General features: G+C 39.6%; 1 protein-coding gene across 4 annotated transcripts in view; it reads left to right on the top strand.

Annotated features, from left to right (window-relative positions):
* Nucleotides 1–21,273, top strand: part of LRCH1 (leucine rich repeats and calponin homology domain containing 1) — a 216,840-nt gene that overhangs the window by 145,868 nt on the left and 49,699 nt on the right. For all 4 annotated transcript variants that reach the window (XM_066380987.1, XM_066380990.1, XM_066380988.1 and 1 more), the window contains exons 5-11: nt 4,509–4,645; nt 5,392–5,519; nt 6,987–7,050; nt 9,878–9,983; nt 11,844–11,971; nt 16,240–16,307; nt 20,276–20,362. In XM_066380987.1, the coding sequence (XP_066237084.1) occupies nt 4,509–4,645; nt 5,392–5,519; nt 6,987–7,050; nt 9,878–9,983; nt 11,844–11,971; nt 16,240–16,307; nt 20,276–20,362 (718 nt within the window). The remainder of the gene's footprint in view (nt 1–4,508; nt 4,646–5,391; nt 5,520–6,986; nt 7,051–9,877; nt 9,984–11,843; nt 11,972–16,239; nt 16,308–20,275; nt 20,363–21,273) is intronic.

The following is a 21,273-nucleotide window of genomic DNA, read 5'->3' on the forward strand; positions in this document are numbered from 1 at the left end:
CTGTGTGTGTGTGTGTGTGTGTGTGTGTGTGTGTGTGTGTGTGTGTGTGTGTGAGAGAGAGAGAGAGAGAGAGAGAGAGAGAGAGAGAGAGAGAGAGGGAGGGAGTTCAGGTTCCCATAACAATGTACCATAGACTGAGTAGCTTAAACAACAGAAATTTATTTTTTCATAGCTCTGAAGGCTGGAAGCCGAGATTAAGGTGTTAGCCAGTTTGGTCTCTTCTGAGGCCTCTCCTTGACTTACAGAGAGGCGTCTTCTCCCTGTGTCTTCACATCATCCTTACTCTGTGTCTGTTCTAGTCTCTTAGAAGAACCCCAATCATACTGGATTAGGGTCTACCGTAATCACCTCGTTTTGACTTCATTCCCCCTTTAAAGACCCTCTCTCCAAATACACCTGCATTCTGAGGTACCGGGGATAGGGCTCCAACACGTGAATTGGAGGCACACAATTCAGCTCACAACAGGAGACAGCACAAATTGCTTTTGGTGTGGATGTGCGATCTTCTGGAACATCATGTCGACAGTTTAGCTGACACACTTGGTTCTGCAGATCTCCCTGTTGGGGTTTCTTGTTTTAGGGATCTGGGAGTCCTGGCTGAAAACCCCCATGTCTAAAACCTGTTCTTCAGAGGAGGGCACTGCTCCCGCTGCAGTGGTATTGGGACTAAGGTCACTGGTAGTTTGGGTGAATTTTTCGAAGATCTGGCAGCAGCGATGGCTCCGAAACCTCGGTGCCGAGCCCCTCAGACAGCCCTGCTGTGGAGCCGGACTCGGTCCCGACAGCGATGGGCTTCAGATACGCTGTGTGGGAGTTCACGTCAAAGGATACATCTATTCAGAAATGTTGTACCATTAAGAACTCTGACAGTCAGCCTTGTAGGTGGTAGTGGAACCAGGAATGAGTTGATGAGCAGTAGAAGACTGAATGCTTTCTCCAGAATTCTCTGGTTTTCCAAGATCACATTGATTTCCAGCATTTTCATTTAAGGACACACTGGGCTTACCTTATTTCAAACATACATTGAAAGCTATACCTCAGAGCACAAACGTATACAGGGTGGGGCAAAAGTAGGATTACAGTGTGAGTACATGAAACAGTTTATTCTTGTATTGTTTATTAATTATTGTACTATTTTTCAAGCCAACCACTGTAAGCCTACTTCTGCCCCACCCAGTGTTTGGAAACAGCATTTGATTAATCTGATACTAATGCTGCTACATGACAGCTGCTTGAATTTTATTCTCTTCTGCTTCTTGGTCTTGTCTTGAAATGCTTCATTATTTGAGGCAAGAAAATAGTGCTCATGAAAGGGGAAGAACTTTATGAAATGTAATGTGTTTTATAGATGGAAGGTTTAAATGTTTGCCATCCTCATCTTTCTCACGCTGACTAGCATTTTAAAGAAGTAGAGTTGGGCCTGACCACGCGGTGGCACAGTGGACAGAGCATCAGACTGGGACGCAGAGGACCCAGGTTCAAAATCCTGAGGTCACCAGCTTGAGCGCGGGCTCATCCGGTTTGAGCATGGGCTCACCAGCTTGAGCACAAGGTTTCTGGCTTGAGCGTGGGATCATAGAGATGACCCTATGGTTCCTGGCTTGAGCCTAAAGGTCGCTGGCTTGAAGCCCAAGGTTGCTCGCCTGAAGCCCAAGGTCTCTGGTTTGAGCCCATGGTCGCTGGCTTGAGCAAGGGGTCACTGGCTCAGCTGGAGCCCCCTGTTAAGGCAGGTATGAGAAAGCAGTCAGTGAACAACTGAAGTGCCACAGCTATGAGTTGATGCTTTATCTCTCTCTTCCCTCCTTCCGTCTCTCTCTCTCTTAAAAAAAAGAAGTAGTAGAATTGGAAACTATCTCAATATAAATATTTATTACTTTATTACTTGAGATGACTTGGTATAAAAATACTGATTTTTCATTTTGTCATTGTGCAATACATATATGAATGTTTGGAGTTGTTTTTCTTCATTTAAGCAAGTGCAGTTTGTACGAACAGCAAACTTATAAGCATGCAACCTTCCATAGCATGGAAGAAAACGTTCATTTAAATTTAGGCTTTCATGTTAATCACTGAGAAATCATCACAAATCATTGTATTCTTCTTTTCAAAAGAAAAATTTAAGTGTTTTACAGTTGCCTGTAACTATTACAGTTGTAATAGTTTAGAAATGTGTGGAAAGTGCATCTCCAGAAATCAAGACTTGAGTTCCTCTCACCACTCCTCACTCTCACCTTCACAGCGTTCCTTTCCCTAAAACTACCAGTTACGAATTTGTATACTTTCCATAATTGTGTTTACTCAGATTCAGTATTTGAAAATCCGCTCAAAGCTAAAACATCAGAGTACTGAAAAATCTTTTTAAAAAAATAATTTGCTGAATATCAAGGTTCTGTTTTGCTTCCCTCTGGAGAACTCTATGGACAGAAGAGCCTTGATAATGCTTTCAGGCCCTGAGATGAAAGACTTTCCGTATTTACCTACTTCCTGCTTTTCCTCCTGAGGACCCCTCCTCATACTTTCAGCTTGAGGAGGGAGAAATGTTTGTGGCCTCATCGCCCACAACAATTTTACTACAGTAGCTGCAATGAGGCAACTGCGTTTTGTTCTTTCCAGGACCAGATGGACAGAGCATGACCATTCATTGCCCCTCTTTATAATAGAGAGAGAAATGACATCCTTTTTATTTTCTCTTTCTTTTTCTGCTTTGTTTCTTTTGACCTTTTCTGGGCTGAAGTTCTTATTTTCTTGCTGTGAAAACTGTCAGGTTCTAGTTCTCCTAAATTAATATGGTCATTGCCTTCCTACTTTTATTTACTTGTAAGTGGCTTCCCCTCCCCCTCCTGCTGGGTCTTCCAGGAATTCAGCCCTCTAGGTTTGCTTTAAAAATACTTCCGTTTAAGTGGCAAAGAATTTCTGAGGAGCCAGAGTCGGTTAAAATTTTCCACTGATTTCTTACCCTAACATAAATAAAGTTAATCATTACAGAGGAAAATTAATATTACGAGAGGTTACAGCAAGGAGATACTTTTTTTTTTTACATATAACCTCATCCCCCTTCCTAATTCTTACCTGTTTCAGAAAGTAACTGTGAAATAAAAAGGGGTCTTACTCCCCTCCCTCTTTTTTTTGACTCTCATAATTCCAGGCTGTTTTCCAGATTGACTTCCTCCCTCCCTTCTGCACCTCCGCTTCCCAGCGCCCTTTCCTAAGGCCATAACCAAGACTGATGTGTGCTCAGGCAAATCACTTGCCCTGCCATTGGCCAGGACAGCTGGCTTGGAGCAGTGAACTAACGGAAATTAAAAAAAATACACTTCCTGAGTTTCTCTACCCCAGTCATCTCTCCTGGACCTGAATTTGGGACCTGCTGAGTTCCATGTTCTGCCTGCCTTCTAGCATTTCAGCTCTGTGGCTTCTTTCTTTAACACAAAGTAGTTTGCTGCATTATGAGAGAGAGAGTGAGTTGAATTCCGGAGAAGAGATACTGGTTGCTAGGTGACTGCTGATGCAACCTGAAGGTAGTATAGCTGAATAAAATGAAAACCCATGGCAGTATAGGTTGGGAGTAGGAATAGTGCGAATTCTTACTCCAGGGCACTGCCTTTGGGTCCTCGTCTTTTTATAGTTCTGCCCTTCCTCCTCTTTGGAATCCTTGAGTACTTGAAAGCACCATGTTTCAACCCTTATCAGGTCCCGTAACAGATGTGCTGAGGCCCATTTTGAAGCGAGCCCTCCGGAGCCTCTCAAACAGAGATCTTGGTCGTTTGTCCCCTGTCCCCCTACAAGTGTTGCATGTTTCAGCCTCTTTGCTGTGTGGGAATGTACTTGACTTGTTTCTTGCAGCTGCCAGTGTCGGTTGGAATGCTTGAAATGACTGAGTGTTTATTATGAGGCTGGGTGGAGCCTCTAAGCTAAATATAATGTTCTGTCTTATTTGTGGAGCTATAGAAGACTTCTCAAAAACAGTGGAATAAAGCCTGTCAGATCAGGATTACGGGGCTCATTGCAAAATTCTGAATCTTTAAAAAGTGCAGTTATAAAACCACAAACAGATTTCTTATAATTAGTTCTGAGGTCATGCCAGCCAGATACATTAAATGCATAAAGCTGTTTTGTAATTGGCGTATTATTCATATACTATCAAGTACTTCTTGATAACATTTTGAAGTTAAAACATGTTCTGTATGGTGTGGCTTATGTGATCGTTTGCTGGGAGGGGGGAAGCATTTTTAAACAATTGTAAATATCAAGTATTTCTAGTTCTTACCAGAACGAACAGGAATTTAGAAGTATTGGGCTCCCTGTGAAAGATTTCCCCTCCCTTTGGTAAAATAATATACCTATTCATATACTGAATATTTGTAATGCACAACTTGCTTTTATTGATAATTATGCTAAATGATATCTGTTCCGATAAGCAAAAATTAAATTGTTGAATGTTGTGTGGCCGTTCAATTTTGTTGCTTTCTGAGTTTTTTTTCCCCTTCTTCTTTTTTCTATTCCTTTAGAACTAGTAGATCTTCCCTTGGTAAAGTTTGATTTTTCCTGCAATAAAGTGCTCGTGATTCCCATTTGTTTTAGAGAGATGAAGCAGCTGCAAGTATTACTACTTGAAAATAACCCTTTGCAATCGCCTCCTGCACAGGTGAGGGTCTGGCAAAGCTATGCGGGATATGCTCTCAGTAGTGCTCTGGCAGTTCTGGGCCGAACTGGTGTGTTGAGATTCTGGTGATTTAATATTGCGTTAGACATGCTCCTAAACAGTCACAGTCTCTAAGCAGATGAAACCCTGGGTGCATCTGGCCACAGTAAGTTGTCTTCTGCTACCTCTAGTCCATATACCAGTATTAGGCTCACTGTTTCCATCACTGCAATCCTCTAAATATGTGTGATTATTTTATTATTTGTGTACACATTTGAAACTTTTTCATGGAGTGAAAAGAGTAAATATGTTACTGTAACCTTAGATGGGAACTAGAGCTGAAGCACTTTGGAATGTGATTATTGGTTTAGAGACAAGATTCCAGTTCAAATATTAAATTATGAGGAGAAATGAAGTATATATGCTTCCAGAATTGGAATGTTGCCAGGTTATTTACCTGGCTTTTATATTTCTTACACTACTTATACTTAAACACATTTCTGTTAGGACTTTGCATTTTAATGCAAGGAAAACTAGAAATTGCTTGAGTGTGGTTTTCTATTCCAAGTGGGATTTGGAGGAAATGACTGCCTAAATTTGTGTATGTTCTGTAGAGCTCAAATTTGGTGTGCATCGTTGAAGTGTTACTTAAAATGAAAATGCAAAATTAAAATATACAGTCAGCTGTCTAGTGTTTATATTTTGTCTTGCCATTAAAAAATACATATGTATTATTAATTTCCCCATAGATTTGCACAAAGGGCAAAGTGCACATATTCAAATATCTGAGCATACAAGCCTGTCAGATCAAGGCGACTGACTCCCTTTATCTCCACACGATGGAGAGGCCACAGTCACACCAGCACGTGGAGGACAGGTGAGTGACCCTGCCCTGGCTCTGAGCCCCTGTTAATAATTTTTCTAATAGGCCAAGGTATTTCAGGTAACTACCTCCAAAATTCATTTGCTTCACTCAACCGACACATATTTATAGCTCAGTTTCAGAAACTTTTATAATAGGAAAGAGAAAATTGATACTGTTGATAACATGTTGGCATCTCTCAAATCTTATCTACTCTCTCCTAATCAAAAACCTGTCTTTCTTGAGTGCTACGTGTGTATGTGCATGCTCATATATATATATATGTGTGTGTGTATATACATATATCCTTAAAAATAAGATCTATAACAGGGGTCCCCAAACTACGGCCCGCGGGCCACATGCGGCCCCCTGAAGCCATTTATCCGGCCCCCACCGCACTTCCGGAAGGGGCACCTCTTTCATTGGTGGTCAGTGAGAGGAGCATAGTTCCCATTGAAATACTGGTCAGTTTGTTGATTTAAATTTACTCGTTCTTTATTTTAAATATTGTATTTGTTCCCGTTTTGTTTTTTTACTTTAAAATAAGATATGTGCAGTGTGCATAGGGATTTGTTTATAGCTTTTTTTATAGTCTGGCCCTCCAACAGTCTGAGGGACAGTGAACTGGCCCCCTGTATAAAAAGTTTGGGGACCCCTGATCTATAATGTAAACATAGGTTTTTTTACTTATTAATTAAAACTATCAAGCTCAGGCATGCCTTTTTTTAGTTAATTCATTTTTTAATATGCCTCGGGAACATTGTTAAGAAAAACCACAGGTTTTATTTTTTTAATTCTCTTTTCAAAATGCAGTATGCATAGTTTTGCCATTTCCTGTTTAGAATGGAAGTGTTGGAATCCTTTCACATATCCTCGGTCTTTCATTGGCATAAATAGGGCTTCGAATTTTCGGTGAACAAAATTTCCACCCCGAACACACTTATAGAACACAGATTGATTTTGAGAAGTCTTCACTGCAGAAATCTTTTCTTAATGTTTTACTAAAAAAAAGAATCTAACAGTTATATAATGTTTAAAATATATATTCGTTATTTTTTTAAAACATACCATCAAATCTATTTAGTTTCTGGATTAAAGTTTACAGAATTATTCAAGATTACCAACATTTAAGACATAAGATGTAAAAATAAGTAGATAGTTGTTGCTTTTTTATCTGCTGGAATTAGTAAAATAAGAAAATTGTTTAGTTTCAAAAAAACAGGCCACTTGGTTAAAGAGTAAATCTACGAAACCTTGAACACAAAGAATTCATTTGTACTCTGTTTAGACAATATGAGTATCTGGTTTTCATTAGGCCTTTGTCTGAACACCCTTCAATACTGAGCTGATTTGTTGCCTTATGGTAATAATAAAAATTTGTATAGCAGACTCATTATTTGCCTATAAATTGATTATCTTGTGAACTTTGTGATTTTTAATTTTTTTTCTAAATGAATTCCATATTGATGGCCTCTCTCCCAGCAAGAAGGATTCTGATTCAGGCGTTGGGAGTGATAATGGAGACAAGCGATTGTCTGCCACAGAGGTAATCCATTCATGACTTTTTTATTCCTTTCTCTGCTGCTAGACAGATCCGCTGCACTTACTGAACTCTTTTCTGGTAAAAGGCATTAACTTTCTGCATAGGAATATGTGATAATGCTTGTGAAAGCAATTTGAAAGCCTCCAAGTGTTATATAAATATTAGCTGTTGTTATCTTTTTCTGCATCTTTAATATTTTGTAACTGTCTCAGGCGTAGGGTTGCTTTCTCTTTCCCTTCTTCCATCTCCCCCTCCCCACACATTATGTGGAATATTTTTGAATGCTTAATAAGTATTATGAAGTTACTAACTGATAATGCAAATATCCACGAGTCATTTTTTTTTTTTAAATAAAAGGCTTGTTTTTAAGTGACAGAGTAATTTAGGAACACATTGTTATATGCATGCATAAATATTCAGGAATTGAATGTACATTTCATTTTAGCAGTTTACCCCAAGAAAATGCGTTTATGAGTACTCATAATATTTACAGCAGTATTTGTTTCCTGGAACTCTTTTCAGACCATTGGGTAAAACGCTGTTTAGTTATAAGCAGAGTCCTCCCACACTAGATCTTCCTAACGTGGGTATAAAATAGCTTATTTAGCACATTCGTTATTTCAGTCATAGTCTGTTAGGTTCCCCCAATTTCTTCACTAATATACAATTAAATGGGGCTTCTTGACCTGGGGAGCTAACAGGGACAGGTGGAGTAAGGGATGATGTCTCATCGGGTCTTTCCTTGTTGAGGGAACTTAACTTGAGTTTTGTAGAGTTTGAAACATTATAATCCTTTTTGAAGACATAATTAATAGGTCAATTATCCCATCTAAGGAATCTACATTTGTATTTTGTGTGACTCTAGAAAAAATGCCTATTTCCAGTTCTCTTCAGATGTTTGAAGTTTAAAATATTGTTAAGGTATTTGAATTTATTTAAAAAAAATGCTTTATAAAGCAGGGTATTAAAAAAAACTAGAATATCTAAAAATGTTTCTAATAGAATACTTCAAAAAAGAAGAGTTAGTAGGCAGAAAAAAGGGCCATGTCAGTAAAAGAAAATGACATGCATATGGCCACAGGAGTGGTTTAGTGTGGTTCTCTGGGGGAGAAAACGCTCAGCACTTCAATTGCTTTATAAGTTGTATTTAATCAACTCCCTAGCTTTATTAAAATTCGTAAGTCCCCTGAAATGCCTCATTGTTTCAGAAATTACTCACCCTAAGCTTATTTTCTCTTAAATTAAAATCGACTCTGCTTTCTCCTTTATCTGTGTCTTCTAAGGATAATTAAGCTTATTAATGAAACATCACACAAAGAACTTCATTGTCCTTTTGTTCTCACTTAGTTTAAGTAGGATGCTAATATCGTTCTAAAGGAGGAGGCCAAGAGTTTAATTTCTCCCTTTTAACTAGATGCATGTCTTTGGAATTCTGTGAGTTTTTAAGACAGGGGGAGGGTGGAAGGAAGGACTGGAGAGAAGATGACATTCAACAGGGTAAAATGCACGAACCTCACATTGTAGCCTCTTTACCTGGGACACCTTCGAGAGATTTGTTTTTTAGAATGATAGTTTCTGAAGTAACCAGTGCTGTTTTCTGTTTTCACCATGTTTGGCAGTACGTTACCTGTGGTGAGTTATCTTCCCCACTCATTGTGGGGTTCAGAGATCACACCTGCTTCGTTCTTGCTGTTGCCATTATCTGATCAATTCAGCATTTATCACCAAGCAGTTAAACACATTTTTCTCAAGACGAACAAGTCAAAAAATTAGGTGCTCATTGAACATCTGTTTAATGAAGAAAAGGCACATTTGTTTTCTGCCAGTTTTAAACAATTTGTGCTTTTGTCCAAAAATAAACAGACACTGTACTCTGCAAGTCAGTCTCGGGAATTGAGGGGCAAGCCAGAAGCAGCTGACACGAGTTCTGTGGACATTCCTGATTCCCGTGATTTGAAAAGCGTTTCACTAAATAACATCCCTGAAGCAGAGACATAGGAAGATAAATGAGGTTCCATATTTCACTTGTGACAGGCTCATATAGATTTTCTGAATAAACGTCATCAACTGATGTGGGAGAAAAGACCCCCAGAGAGGGCGTTACTCTGAAAATTGTACATAACATGTTCTGTTTAAGTTCTGTGGTCATTTAGCACTTTTATATATTTAATGCAACATCCTCATCCCGAAACAGGGAAATGAGCTGAAGCCAAATTTACAAAGCATGTACTGTAAATGTGACATTGTCACAGAGGTGGACTCTGTGCTTTCTGTGACAAGTTACATGAAACCTTAGTTTTGGTAAATTAGTGTCATCAGATCTCACAGAAATATCCTTATCAAATCAGTTGGTTCAACTTAGGACTACTGTGATAGTGTATTTGCAAGTATTCTTGCCCTGTCACGTGTTACTCCGTCCTTGGTACCGACTGTGGCTCTTAGGTTAGAAGTATTGTCAGACACCTGACATTTCAGCTTCAAACATGTAGAGAGAAATATATGAGTGTTAGCTTGATGAATTTTGACAAGTGAACTATATTATCAGCTCCCAGTTAAGAAATAAGACTTTGCCAGCACCCCAGAAAGCCCCACTCATGTACCCACCCCCAAACCCAAGAGCAACCAGTATCCTGACTTCAAACACCATGGATTAGTTTTGCCCATTTTTGAGCTTATGTAAGTGGAGTTGTCCTTTGAACCTGGTGCCTTATACTCAATATTATGCTTCTGAGAATCACAATCTTCTTTTTTTTATTCACATAGCATTCTCTTATTAATCTACATTGATAACACTTATCCCTTGAATGACGTGCTCCTTGTTTCTTTTTAGCCTTCTGATGAAGATGCTGTTAGCCTCAATGTCCCAATGTCAAATATCATGGAAGAAGAACAGGTCATCAAGGAGGATTCGTGCCATCATGTTAGTCCAGTAAAAGGTCAGAGAATGAAAAATGGGGAGAAATGCTGTGTTTAAGTTTCAAATGCTATGTTTACAATATGAACAACTGGGGCAATAAAAATAGTTAATGTTTGTTGAGCATTTCCTATGCACCAGGTACTGTGCTCATCTGTGAAGGTGATCTCATTGAAAGTTCAAAACTCTGAGGTGGATACTCTGTCTCAATTTTGAAGAAGAAACCGAGGCTCAGGAGTTTAAGTAATTTGCCAGTGATCATGCAGATAGTAAATAAAGAGGCTGTTCTCATTCTGAAGATTTATACAAGGTTCTTTAAACCCATTATTGGAAAGAAAATATTGATACGTAGAAATATTATTTAGCACAGCTATTATCTAGCTATTGTAACACATAAAACCCCCAAATCTCATTGGTTTAACCAATCCAAATTAAGTTCAAAGGGGAGTTGATGATTGACAGCAACTGCAATCCAAGTGGTGATTCAGGGACCTAAGCTTTTTTCATGCTGTGACTTTTCACTTTAACACAAGACTTCCATAGTTTCTGAGTCCTTCTGTTTCAAGGCAGAAGGGGAAGAACGTGCAGGTTTCCTCACAGAAAGTTTCTATGACTGGGCTAGGAGGAGCACCCGTCCACTCGTCACTTACAAGCTGGACTTGGTTGCACAACCACAACTAACAAGGCATGAGGGTGGGCAATGCAGTTGAGTTGTATCCTCCAGTTTGACTTTAGACAAGTCAATTGACCTTAATTCTCTCACCTATAAATGATTAGATGATGAGATTAGGGAATCTCTAACAGCTTCTGTAGCTTTAAAATTCTGTGGTTCTTTAATAATGCCAAATGATCACTAAGCATTCTATGTCTTGCATACCTTCAAAATCCTAGTATTTTATTTCATAGCTTGGTGAGAAGCCCTCATTTGGTTACATTATGGCAGTATTTTTTACTGCTTCTCTCCATTCAGTGATTTTTAAAGAAAATATTAAAATTTAGTGTTCTACTAATCTGTGAGAGACTATTTCATGATGAATGAATAGTTTAGAATTAAATTAAACTGCAGTTCACGTCCCTAATAGTTTGAATATACTCTCCTTAGTGATAGGAGAGCCATTTAAACTAACTCAAGCTTTAGTGTTTGCTTTCACTTCCTACATTTAGGTTTTTAAGTTGAGCACCTAAATTTAGCATTTATGTTGATTTGAGATCATGATTGGAACGGTTTATATATGGTTCCAAAAATATAACTGTATACTTTATGCACAAATATAACTGCCACTTTATTAATTTAGATAAGTTTTATTATGTTATATAGTATAAGAATATAGGGTGTTAGGCAGATTTTTAAAGTAAAATAATTGTATGACTTGTTAGGAGTGAGTTTTTTCCTTCTGTTGTAGAAATGAGTGTTCTGCCGGCCAGGAGTCTTTAGTGTGGTCCTTCTTGGTTCTTTTTAGTCTTCAGATCAGAGAGAAGACGTTGGTACTCCATTGGCCTCCCCCTCGTAGCCACTTTTTTCTATCTCCATGAGGCTCAGAAATTTTGCATTTTAAACAATTACTTATCACACATTACTGAGAACACAAATGCTCTCTTAAACCTTTTTTTTCTCTGTGCCCTAAAAAAGTAAGACAAAATTTTCTTTCTTTTACAAGGAACTAAGCCATGGAGCTTTCTGTTTCTTTTCCTTTTTTTCTCTCCTTTCTTCTATCTTTCCCTTACATCATTCAGGGAAAAGAAAACTTGGGCCATTCATATACCTCCTTAAGAGGTAAGAGAGAAGATTGAAATAATTAGATTTTACATTTCAGGGTAATCTGTGCTTTGTTCATCTGTGATGAAATCATGCTTTCTACCTGTCTCTATATTTTCCTAATAGGGAAATTTGATCAGGAATTTCAACCAGAGCCTTCCCTTGTGAGTGACAATGACAATTCTGGAGAAGAAAGAAGCCAGTTTACCCATGGAACAGATGTTCTCCATTCAGAATTTATAAACTACATTAAGGCAAGTTGAGAGTCAACTAATTTTTTTTTTTTAACCTCTGTTTGGTCAAGGTTAGCAATCATCACCTTAAATGTCAGTTAATGGCCACCTTCCTCAGGCCTTTATAACATCTTCTCTAAGCTCAGCATGTTTGTTTTCTGACAATTAGGAGCCACTTTGTCCCAGACACACCTCTCCATTTGTCGGCCTATGTGCATGATTGTCTCGTCTTCAGAAATTACTCAGCGCTCCACTGCTCAGTGTGTCGTGTCAGGTAGCAAATGTCAAGCTGCCGTCACCATTCCGTAAAAGCTAACCTAGTCAAGTTTCATATTCTCTTCAGTGGATTCTAGATAAATGCTTTTCTCTGGAATATATCCACAGTATAAAGAGAAACATGGAGGCTTTCAGGATCAGGAAATGAATTTCTTTCCTTTTTGGAAAGATCACTCTGAAGACACTTAGTGCCAAACCACTGTATTCATAGTGAGGTGTGGGAAGACTGGGCGAGGTCCCTAAGCTGTCAGGTGAGCTTCATCAGGTAGCAGCAAGAAGAAGGTAGGGAGAGCCAGCCTTTTACCTGGAGCAGGTGGCTAAGGTTCCATGTTAAGGTGTGAGTAGGGGCCTCGGTAGGTTTCTTCCGGTCTCTCTGACTCAGGTGGTAGTACCAAAGAGTGTGAGGAGGATTTGTTTGGTCAAGTTCAAATTTGCTGTGACTTCTGAGAGGTGGCGGTCTCTGCGTTAATATGGGAAAGCCAAGCATGGGGTCTACAGGCGCTCATCCTCATTTCTGGAGAATGGTGTTGTGCTGGCTGGAATCTGTCTAAGTCAGTGTCTCTGGGCTTGCTTCCCAAAGACTGGGAGGAAGATTGCTGAACTTTACCCTGTATGCACATACCCTGGTGTGTTCAAGATGTCTTTGTACTCTCAAAAGATCTTTCTGATAAGGAACCTGACCTAGGACTTACATTTGCAGAAACAAAGATGATTTGAAAAAGTTATATGCAGGCACACCTCAGAGATATTGTGGGTTTGGATCCAGCCACCGCAATAAAGCAAATACTGCAATAAAGTGAGTCACATGAAATTTTTGGTTTTCCAGTGCATATAAAAGCATGTTTACACTATACTGTAGTCTATTAAGTGTGCAATAGCATTTTTTTAAATGTACATACTTCAATTTAAAAATACTTTATTGCTGAAAAATGCTAACCATCATTTGAATCTTTGGTGAGTTATAATCTTTTTGCCGATGGAAGGGCTGACCTTCAATTTGTAAAAAAAAAAAAAAATCTCTGCACAGCTTAAAATGAAGTGCGATGAAATGAGGTATGACTATAGAATGATAAAACACAGAGATCCTTAACTCTTTATATCTAATCCATCATTAATCCATCAGTTCTTGTTTTGAAAAACACCTCCCAGCCCTGCCTCGTTCCTGCCCTCTACCTCCATCGACACTGCTTCAGTTCAGCGTTCCCATTTCTAACTCTGATTACGGCAGGAGTCCCTCCCACCCCAGCTTCGCACCCAGCAGCCATCCTCCTGCACAGACACGCGTGTGCGCGCACACGCACCGTTCTGTTCTGCAAACAGCCATTCTCCTGCAGTGCAGGTCTAGTGCCGTTACTCTGAGGCCAGTGATCCCACAGCTGTCTGTCCTAAAGGTGGCTGCCGTCCGTCGGCTCTGGGAGAGGCCTGTCACAAAATACGGAAATTGGGCTTTTGGCTTTATTTTATGAAGAGATCATCTTATGTTGAGAATCTAAAGGTGGAAACCCTGAAGGGAAAACAAAGCAATTAGTAAAATAAGGCATATTGTTTCAGAAAAGCACATTTCCCTAGATTTGGACCTTTTAGGAAGTGAAGGGCTTTGTGGAGAGAGCTGCTCTGCTGAATGGACCCTGTGGGAAGAGTCTAGAGGAGCAAACCGGGTAGAAATCTGCTCTGCCCGTGTCTCCTAGGTGTCAGCCCTGCAAGAGCTCTCTTTTGGAAGGTTGAGAAAAGAAAGCTCATAACAAAATAAAACCTAAATCTGCAGTGAAAAGCCATACATTGGAAAAGCAGACCTCTTTCTGCCTGGAGTTGCCTCACTTTCAAAGCCTGTGGGAGTGTGCTGGCCACTCAGCCTTGAGGATCAGGAGTCCTGGGTTCTATGTAATCCTGTTCTCTCTCCTTCCCTGAGTTAGCATCTTGTGTTTTTGTAATGACAGTTGATCCTCCTTGTTCACAGTAGTTCTATCCTATAAAGTCACCTCAAACACTGACTTCTTCAATACTGAGTCATTGCTCCAAAGGGTAAATATAGGTTAGGTTCTGTGTCAAATGGTCAATACACAACCTTGCTTAGTGTGCTTTATATATTTTATTGTATTTATGTGCGTTTTTATCTAGAGACACCTTATTTAATATGTATAATTGATTTATGAACATTGACCTTGCAGACCCCATGACTAACGTGCCTAAATGAAGCTTGTCTAACACATTTTCTCTGTAAGGGACATCACAACTTTCACATGCTTAGGAAAGTGAGATCGCACTTTAGCACCATGCACCATGCATGGGGACATTTAAGAAGTGAAATTACCCCAAAAAGCATGAAAATATGAAAATGTGGCACTAAATAGACTCTGAAAAGGACACTTGTTTACATTGTGAGACCTGAAACGAGGCAAGGTGTTGCCCTGTTCGTTGGCAGCTGGGGCTGTGCTTTTGGGAACTCCGATTTTTCACGGTTCTGTGCATGTCTGTGAATGACTGTGATAGCACCACACACATTGATTCTGGGGTTACAAATGAATTTTATTGAGTAGACAGTTTTATAAACATCAAATCCACAAATAATGAGGATCAATTATGTAATTGTCTAACAGCAGAAGAAACCCAGGAAACCTATTTTGCATACTGAAAGAAAAACTGATGTTTCATATTGTTGGCTACTTTTTGTTATGTAAAAGTTAGGAGATACCCATGTATCTGTAGTCGAAGCCCAACAAGAAGAGATAAGAACATGCCTTCATGGTCTTGTCTGATAGTGTATTTTCTCCTGGGAATTTCACTATCATTTGGATACTGCAGCGCAATAACTTATGTTGACTTTATTATGCACTAAAAGTATAACCAATATAGAAAATATCTGAGTATTTTACAAGCCAGAAACTGACATTAGGAATTCTCTTTGGAAGAAGAATTGACCAGGCCTCAGTTAGTTAACAATGTGTCAGAACCTTGAAGCAGAAAACAGTCCTTTTTCTGCTGTTTCCCTTCCTTGCCAGGGAAAGGTACACTCATCCAGGGTAGCTTCTGTTCTGGCTGTTGGCCAAATGAAAGCAGCATTTGTCTGTGTTAGAGACGGAAGTGGAAGGAAGCATGTGGGAGTTCCAGCGGTGGGACACACCTTCCCAGTACTCCCACCAGTGCTTCTTTGGGACAATAATGGGTAGGGGGATGCATTTCGGTGAAATCTGGATGTCGCACACATGAAACCTACCAGATGTCATTTGAGGCATTTTCTATGGTGGAGTATTCTATGTATATATTTTTTCCCCAACCACACACACCCTTCTCCTCTCACAAATGCTAGAATGCATGTTCTCATATGACTGACAGACAAGCCCAGCAGAAGAATTTGTGGACATCAGGCAGTGCTAAGGGGACAATAAAGAATTAAGTTTTAAATTTCTGACAGTAAGTTAACAGGTATTGTGGTCCCAGGCCAGGTTTTCTTTTTTAAAATTTTATTTTTAATCATGGTCAAATAAATATGATGTGAAGCTTGCCATCCTGGCCACTTGGGAAGTGTTAAGTTCAGCGATGTTAAGTACCTTCATGCTGTTGTTCTATCATCATCACCCTCCATCTCCAGAATGCTTTTCATCTTGTCAAACTGAAACGCTGTACCCCTTAAACACTACCTTCTCATTCATTCCTCTTCCCTAGCCTCTGGCAATTACCATTCCCCTTTCTATCTTTGTAAATTTGACTGTTCTCAGTACCTCATAAAAGTGAAATCATAAAGTATGTCTTTTTATGACTTATTCACCTAGAACAGTGTCCTGAAGATTCATTCATCCACAGTGTAGCATGTGTCAGGATTCCCTTTTTAAGGCTGAATGACTCGCCATTGTATGTGTAGACCACATTTTGTTTATTGTTTCATTCACTGATGGACACTTGAGTTGTTTCCACTTTTTGGCTATTGTGAGTAGTACTGCCGTGAACATGGGCCGGGCAGGGTTTGACTGTTGACTGTTGATGGCTATCTGCAGACCCTTGTGTTCTCTCCACAGGATAGAGCAGAAGACTGTGAGGAACTGCTACGGATAGAAGAGGACACACACTGGCAATCCGAGGGAATGTGGGTACCGAGCCCCTGGTTATGAACCATTATCCTGTAAAGTTCATGGTTTAAGCAGATGGGAAGCCTTGTCATGATAGAATTCTGGTCCGCTTTCCTTTGGGCAAGCTGATGTTCTTACCCAAAGGTATTGATAAGAATTTGCCAGTTTTCTTCTGTCCGATGATTATTGTCACGGTATAGGGCACTACTGTGTAAGGTCATATACCTCTTCCTTGGTCCTGAGTTTGATCAGATTTGAGGCTCTAGTGGAAATGTGATTCAGGGAATTAGAATTTCTAAAGTAGTAGATCTCCAGTAGTCCTGGTCCCCTTCTTTACCCAGGCTCTTCAGTGTCAATATCTGAGAAAATCATCTACCTTTAATGTCCTGTTCCCAAGTCTAATAATCATAATAGCTAGTATTTATTGAATACCACACATACTGGGCACTATCCTAAATACTTCACAGGTAGTAACCCGTTTCTCCTTCACAACAATACTGTAAGTTCTCTTTGTTATCCCCCATTTCACAGATGACAAAACTGAGGCACAGAGAGATTGATTATTTTGCCCCAAGGTCACAGAGGACCAGGTTGAACCCCAAGAATCTCACACCTGAAGGATATCCCTTCTCATCTATTGCCTATGAAGATTCACTTGGCAAGCTTTGTGGGAAAGGGCATGAGTGATCTACTATCAGCTAATGGACCATTTACCAGGGAACTGAACTTGGACCATGTGTTGTAGAGTAGAATTTTGGTTCATAGGATTTTGTTGTTCATGATGTGGCATGTAGGCCTGGGCCTTCCAGCATACCTTATGGGGTTTTTCAAAAACCCTTAGGGAGGATTTACCACATTGTTAAAATTTTTCTCCACTTATGCTCTGTAATAGATAGAAGTGACCACGATCAAATCTCTCTTGCCCTTTATATATTTAGGTGCTCCTATATTAGGTGCGTAGATATTTATAATAGTTATATCTTCCTTTTGGATTGCTCCCTTTATCATTCTGTAGTGGCCTTCTTTATCTCTTACTATATCCTTTGTTTTAAAGTCCATTTTGTCTGATATAAGTATTGCTATCCCATCTTTTTTTTCATTTTCATTTTCATGAATATTTTTTTTCCATCCTTTTACCTTCAGTCTATGTGCATCTTTTGTTTTAAGGTGTGTCTCTTGTAGACAGCATATGTATGGGTCCTGTTTTCTTATCCATTCAGCTACCCTATGTCTTTTGATTGGATCATTTAATCCATTTACATTTAAGGTTATTATTGATATGTAGTTGTTTATTGCCATTTTATTCTTTAAAGCTGTATTCCTCTTTTGCTATGTTCTTTTCCCACTTTGATCTGTTTACAATAGGCCCCTAAACATTTCCTGCAGCATTGGTTTGGTTGTAATGAATTCCTTGAGGTTTTTTTTTGTCTGGGAAGCTTTTTATTTCTCCTTCAATTTTAAATGATAGCCTTGCTGGATAAAGTAGTCTTGGTTGTAGGTTCTTGTTCTGCATTACTTTGAATATTTCTTGCCATTCCCTTTTGGCCTCAAGTGTTTCTGTTGAGAAGTCTGATGTCATCCTTATGGGGGCTCTTTTGTGGGTAATAGCCTTTTTTTCTCTAGTAGCTTTTAATATTTTCTCTGTATCACATATTTTGGTATTTTGATTATAATGTGTCTTGGTGTAGGTTTCTTTGGGTTTCTCTTTAATGGAGTCCTCTGTGCTTCTTGAACTTGTGAGAGTTTCTCCTACATTAATTTAGGGAAGTTTTTAGCTATGATATGATTGAAAAAAGTCTCTATCCCTTGTTCTTTCTCTTCTTCTTCAGGAATCCCTCTGATGCGGATGTTATTTCTCTTCATGTTGTCACAGAGCTCTCTTAGAGTTTCCTCAGACTCTTTGAGTCTCTTTTCTTTTTTCTTCTCTGCTTTCATGCCTTCATTCCATTTGTCGTCCAACTCGCTGATTCGATCCTCAGCTCCATCCATCCTGTTTTTAATTTCTTCCATTGTGGTCTTCATTTCTGATATTGTATTTGTCATTTCCTTCTGATTCTTTTTTAATATTTCAATATCCTTTTTCATACTTGCTATTTATTTAGGTGTTTGTAATGACCATCCATTGTTGTTCTAAGATCCCTAAGCATCCTTACAATCATTATTTTGAACTCCACATCCGGAAGTTTGGTTATTTCCATATCACTCAGTTCATTTCCTGGATGTTTCTCTTGTGGTTTCATTTGGATTGCACTTCACTGTCTTCTCATTATGTCTGTGCGTTTGGGTGTTTTGTTTATATAGCTGGTTGAGTCTAGGCTTGGTGTTGTCTGCCTCCAGTTTTCAATTGTTTTATTTCTAGGTCTTCTTGGGTTGGCATCAGCTATTATTTGTAATCCACTTTCAGATTTGGGCCGCTTTGAAGTCTTGATTTGTTTGTTTTCTTAACAGGTGATAGTCTTGTTTACTGATCTCAGCAGGGGCTTATTTGAAACTGTATCCAGGAATACTGTGGCTGTAACCTGAGACTCTGAAGGCCTCTTCTGCTAGTTACTCTCTCTGGGGGCAGGGTGTTTTCTCAGCTTCAGTAGAGGGGAGGTGTATCTCAGATCTCCATGGAGACCTGAGTTATTGCCCCTCCTCCCCACTTCTTGTTTTCAGCTGTGTCTTGTTGCGTTGATTGGAGCTGGAGAGATGTCTGGAGATCTATGACCTGGAAGCAGTTCAGTCTGTTGTTTTGTGGAAGGATCAGCCCCTCCCAGCTATGGCCGCCTCCAGCACTGGATGAGTCAGCTTCTCAGGTCGTCCCCTGCATTCCTCTGCCCCTCACCGTCTGTCTCTCTCCCCTTTCTTTTTGGAAGACAAGCCGGCCCTTTCAACACACCTTATTTCCTGGTTGCTAGACAAGTGGCTGTGAGCAGTATTTTCTGCTCTTTTCCTTGGAGTGAGAGCCCTTCTGGGCTCTCAGCCTCAAAAAACCCCCCCCCCCCCATTTCTGTAAGCAAGGGAGATTCAGGCACTCCCTACCAGGTTTGTTGTGGCTTCTTCCTTGCTCCTTGGTTTTTGAGAGCTATTCTTGTAGTCCAGAGTTGGTTTTTCATGCTGATTGTTCATAAATTAGTTTGTAATCCAGTTCAGTGGTGTGAGCTGGGAGTCTGTGCGTCTGCCTACTCCAAATCTTTAGGTCCTCCAAATCTCTCTTGCCCTTTAAAAACATTGAAAAGTTCCCTTTCAAATCACTATCCAGTATTACCAGCATTCATTGGATATATTTCTGTGAAGCTAAGGAGGCCTAACTTGATTATGGATTTACAGAATTAATAGAGAGTTTGTTGAACTGTCAAAGCTTTGAAAACCCCTTTCTTAATCTTACATCTATTGTTTGCAATCTTGCCTGTAAATCTCGGTCATCCATCCACTTTAAAATGCCCAAGGCCTAGTTAGATCTACTAGGCACTATTAGGCATGGCTTTTTTTTAAGTGCCTTAGATGATTTTGGTGCATGTAAGAATTAGATTGGGAACGCTATCCCGCAGTGAAATCCCATATTATATGAAAGCTTGTATGAGAGCTATAAAACTGAACCACACAGGTTGAACTGGAATAAGGAGGTCTAGAAGCAGTGCAGACCCGCCTAGCTGAGGCACCCCCCCCCCACCATGGATCCCCCTAGGGCTCAGGAAAGCAGTGTGAAAACCCCCCAGCGGGTCCATTGTTGGGATTCTGCAGACTGAGTGGAAGGGTGTTGAGACTTTGTGTGAGTTGCTTTAGAGCAGAGCTGGGCTTGCTCTAGCTGTGAGCTCTTCCCACTACATTCTAGCGACCAGCCTATCCTGCAGGGTACGCACAGGTCTTCATTATATTGTCACTGTTTTCAAAACCATTGTTTTCTAGGTTAGATGGGTTTTTGTAATTCTGCTCTTACAGACCTAGATGATAGTCACGATCTGTGATTATTTCCGTTCTCATGCTTGGTTTCATGCTGCAGAGTGAGTTCATCTAAAGACCAGGACGTGGCTGTGGCGATGATTGAACAGCTGCGAGAAGCAGTAGATTTGCTGCAAGGTCCTAACAGGTATGCACCTCTTACTTCTTCCCAGGCTTTGTGTGTAAATAACACATACTAATTCATTGAGCACATTATCTCACTTTATAAAAATGTTTATTATATACACAGTATGGGCTCCGTTGAACCACTAACAAAGAAGTCATTTAAACTGCCTGCTTTCCTGAGACCCATAAGTAAGAGTCAAACTTCTGGAGGGATCGAGACTATTCCTCCTTTCTCCACCCTTTAATTAAATTTATTCACTCTTCTTGAAATTCATATGGAATTTTTTGGTACAATTCTTAGAAAACAGAAATATGGTAAAATATGCTATTTTATGTTGCTTCAAGTTTAAATCCCTGATTTATAGAATTACAAGGAAGATTTTTCCAAAAAGGGAAGAATTATTATATCAGATATTACCATATTTATTTGATGATGGCAGATATATCAACTAAATAATATATTTCTAAGGATTTGGGTTACAAGGTAATTTTTTATTGACTTGGCCATTGTCAATAACAGGAACTACATATGTAGAAGATTCATTTTTCTGATTGCTTACTTAAGGATAATGAAATTCCCATTGTTCAGTAAGACAGGATGGATACCTGGTATCAGGTAATAACAAATCATTAGAGAAATAGATCCCAAGCTTCTCCTTGGTCAGTTCTTCAGGGTTCCTGGCAATTTAACTGTGACGATGATGTGGTCTTCTAATGTGATGAACATGGAGGTTACACCCCCAGTCTCTCTGGGCTCTGGGAATATATGCACAGGTGGTTCGTAAGCGTACAGCAGTGGTATTGTCTGGCCCCGAAAAAGTGGGGCAGGTTGAGGATGACTAAAATCTTTAGCTCAATTGGAAAGCATTTTGATTTTGCAGACATTAATTGAGTACTTAGAGCATGCGAAGGTCTGCCCTCTGCATCTTGGGG

Source organism: Saccopteryx leptura, chromosome 4 (genome assembly GCF_036850995.1).
Source record: "Saccopteryx leptura isolate mSacLep1 chromosome 4, mSacLep1_pri_phased_curated, whole genome shotgun sequence".
Classification (NCBI taxonomy): domain Eukaryota; kingdom Metazoa; phylum Chordata; class Mammalia; order Chiroptera; family Emballonuridae; genus Saccopteryx; species Saccopteryx leptura.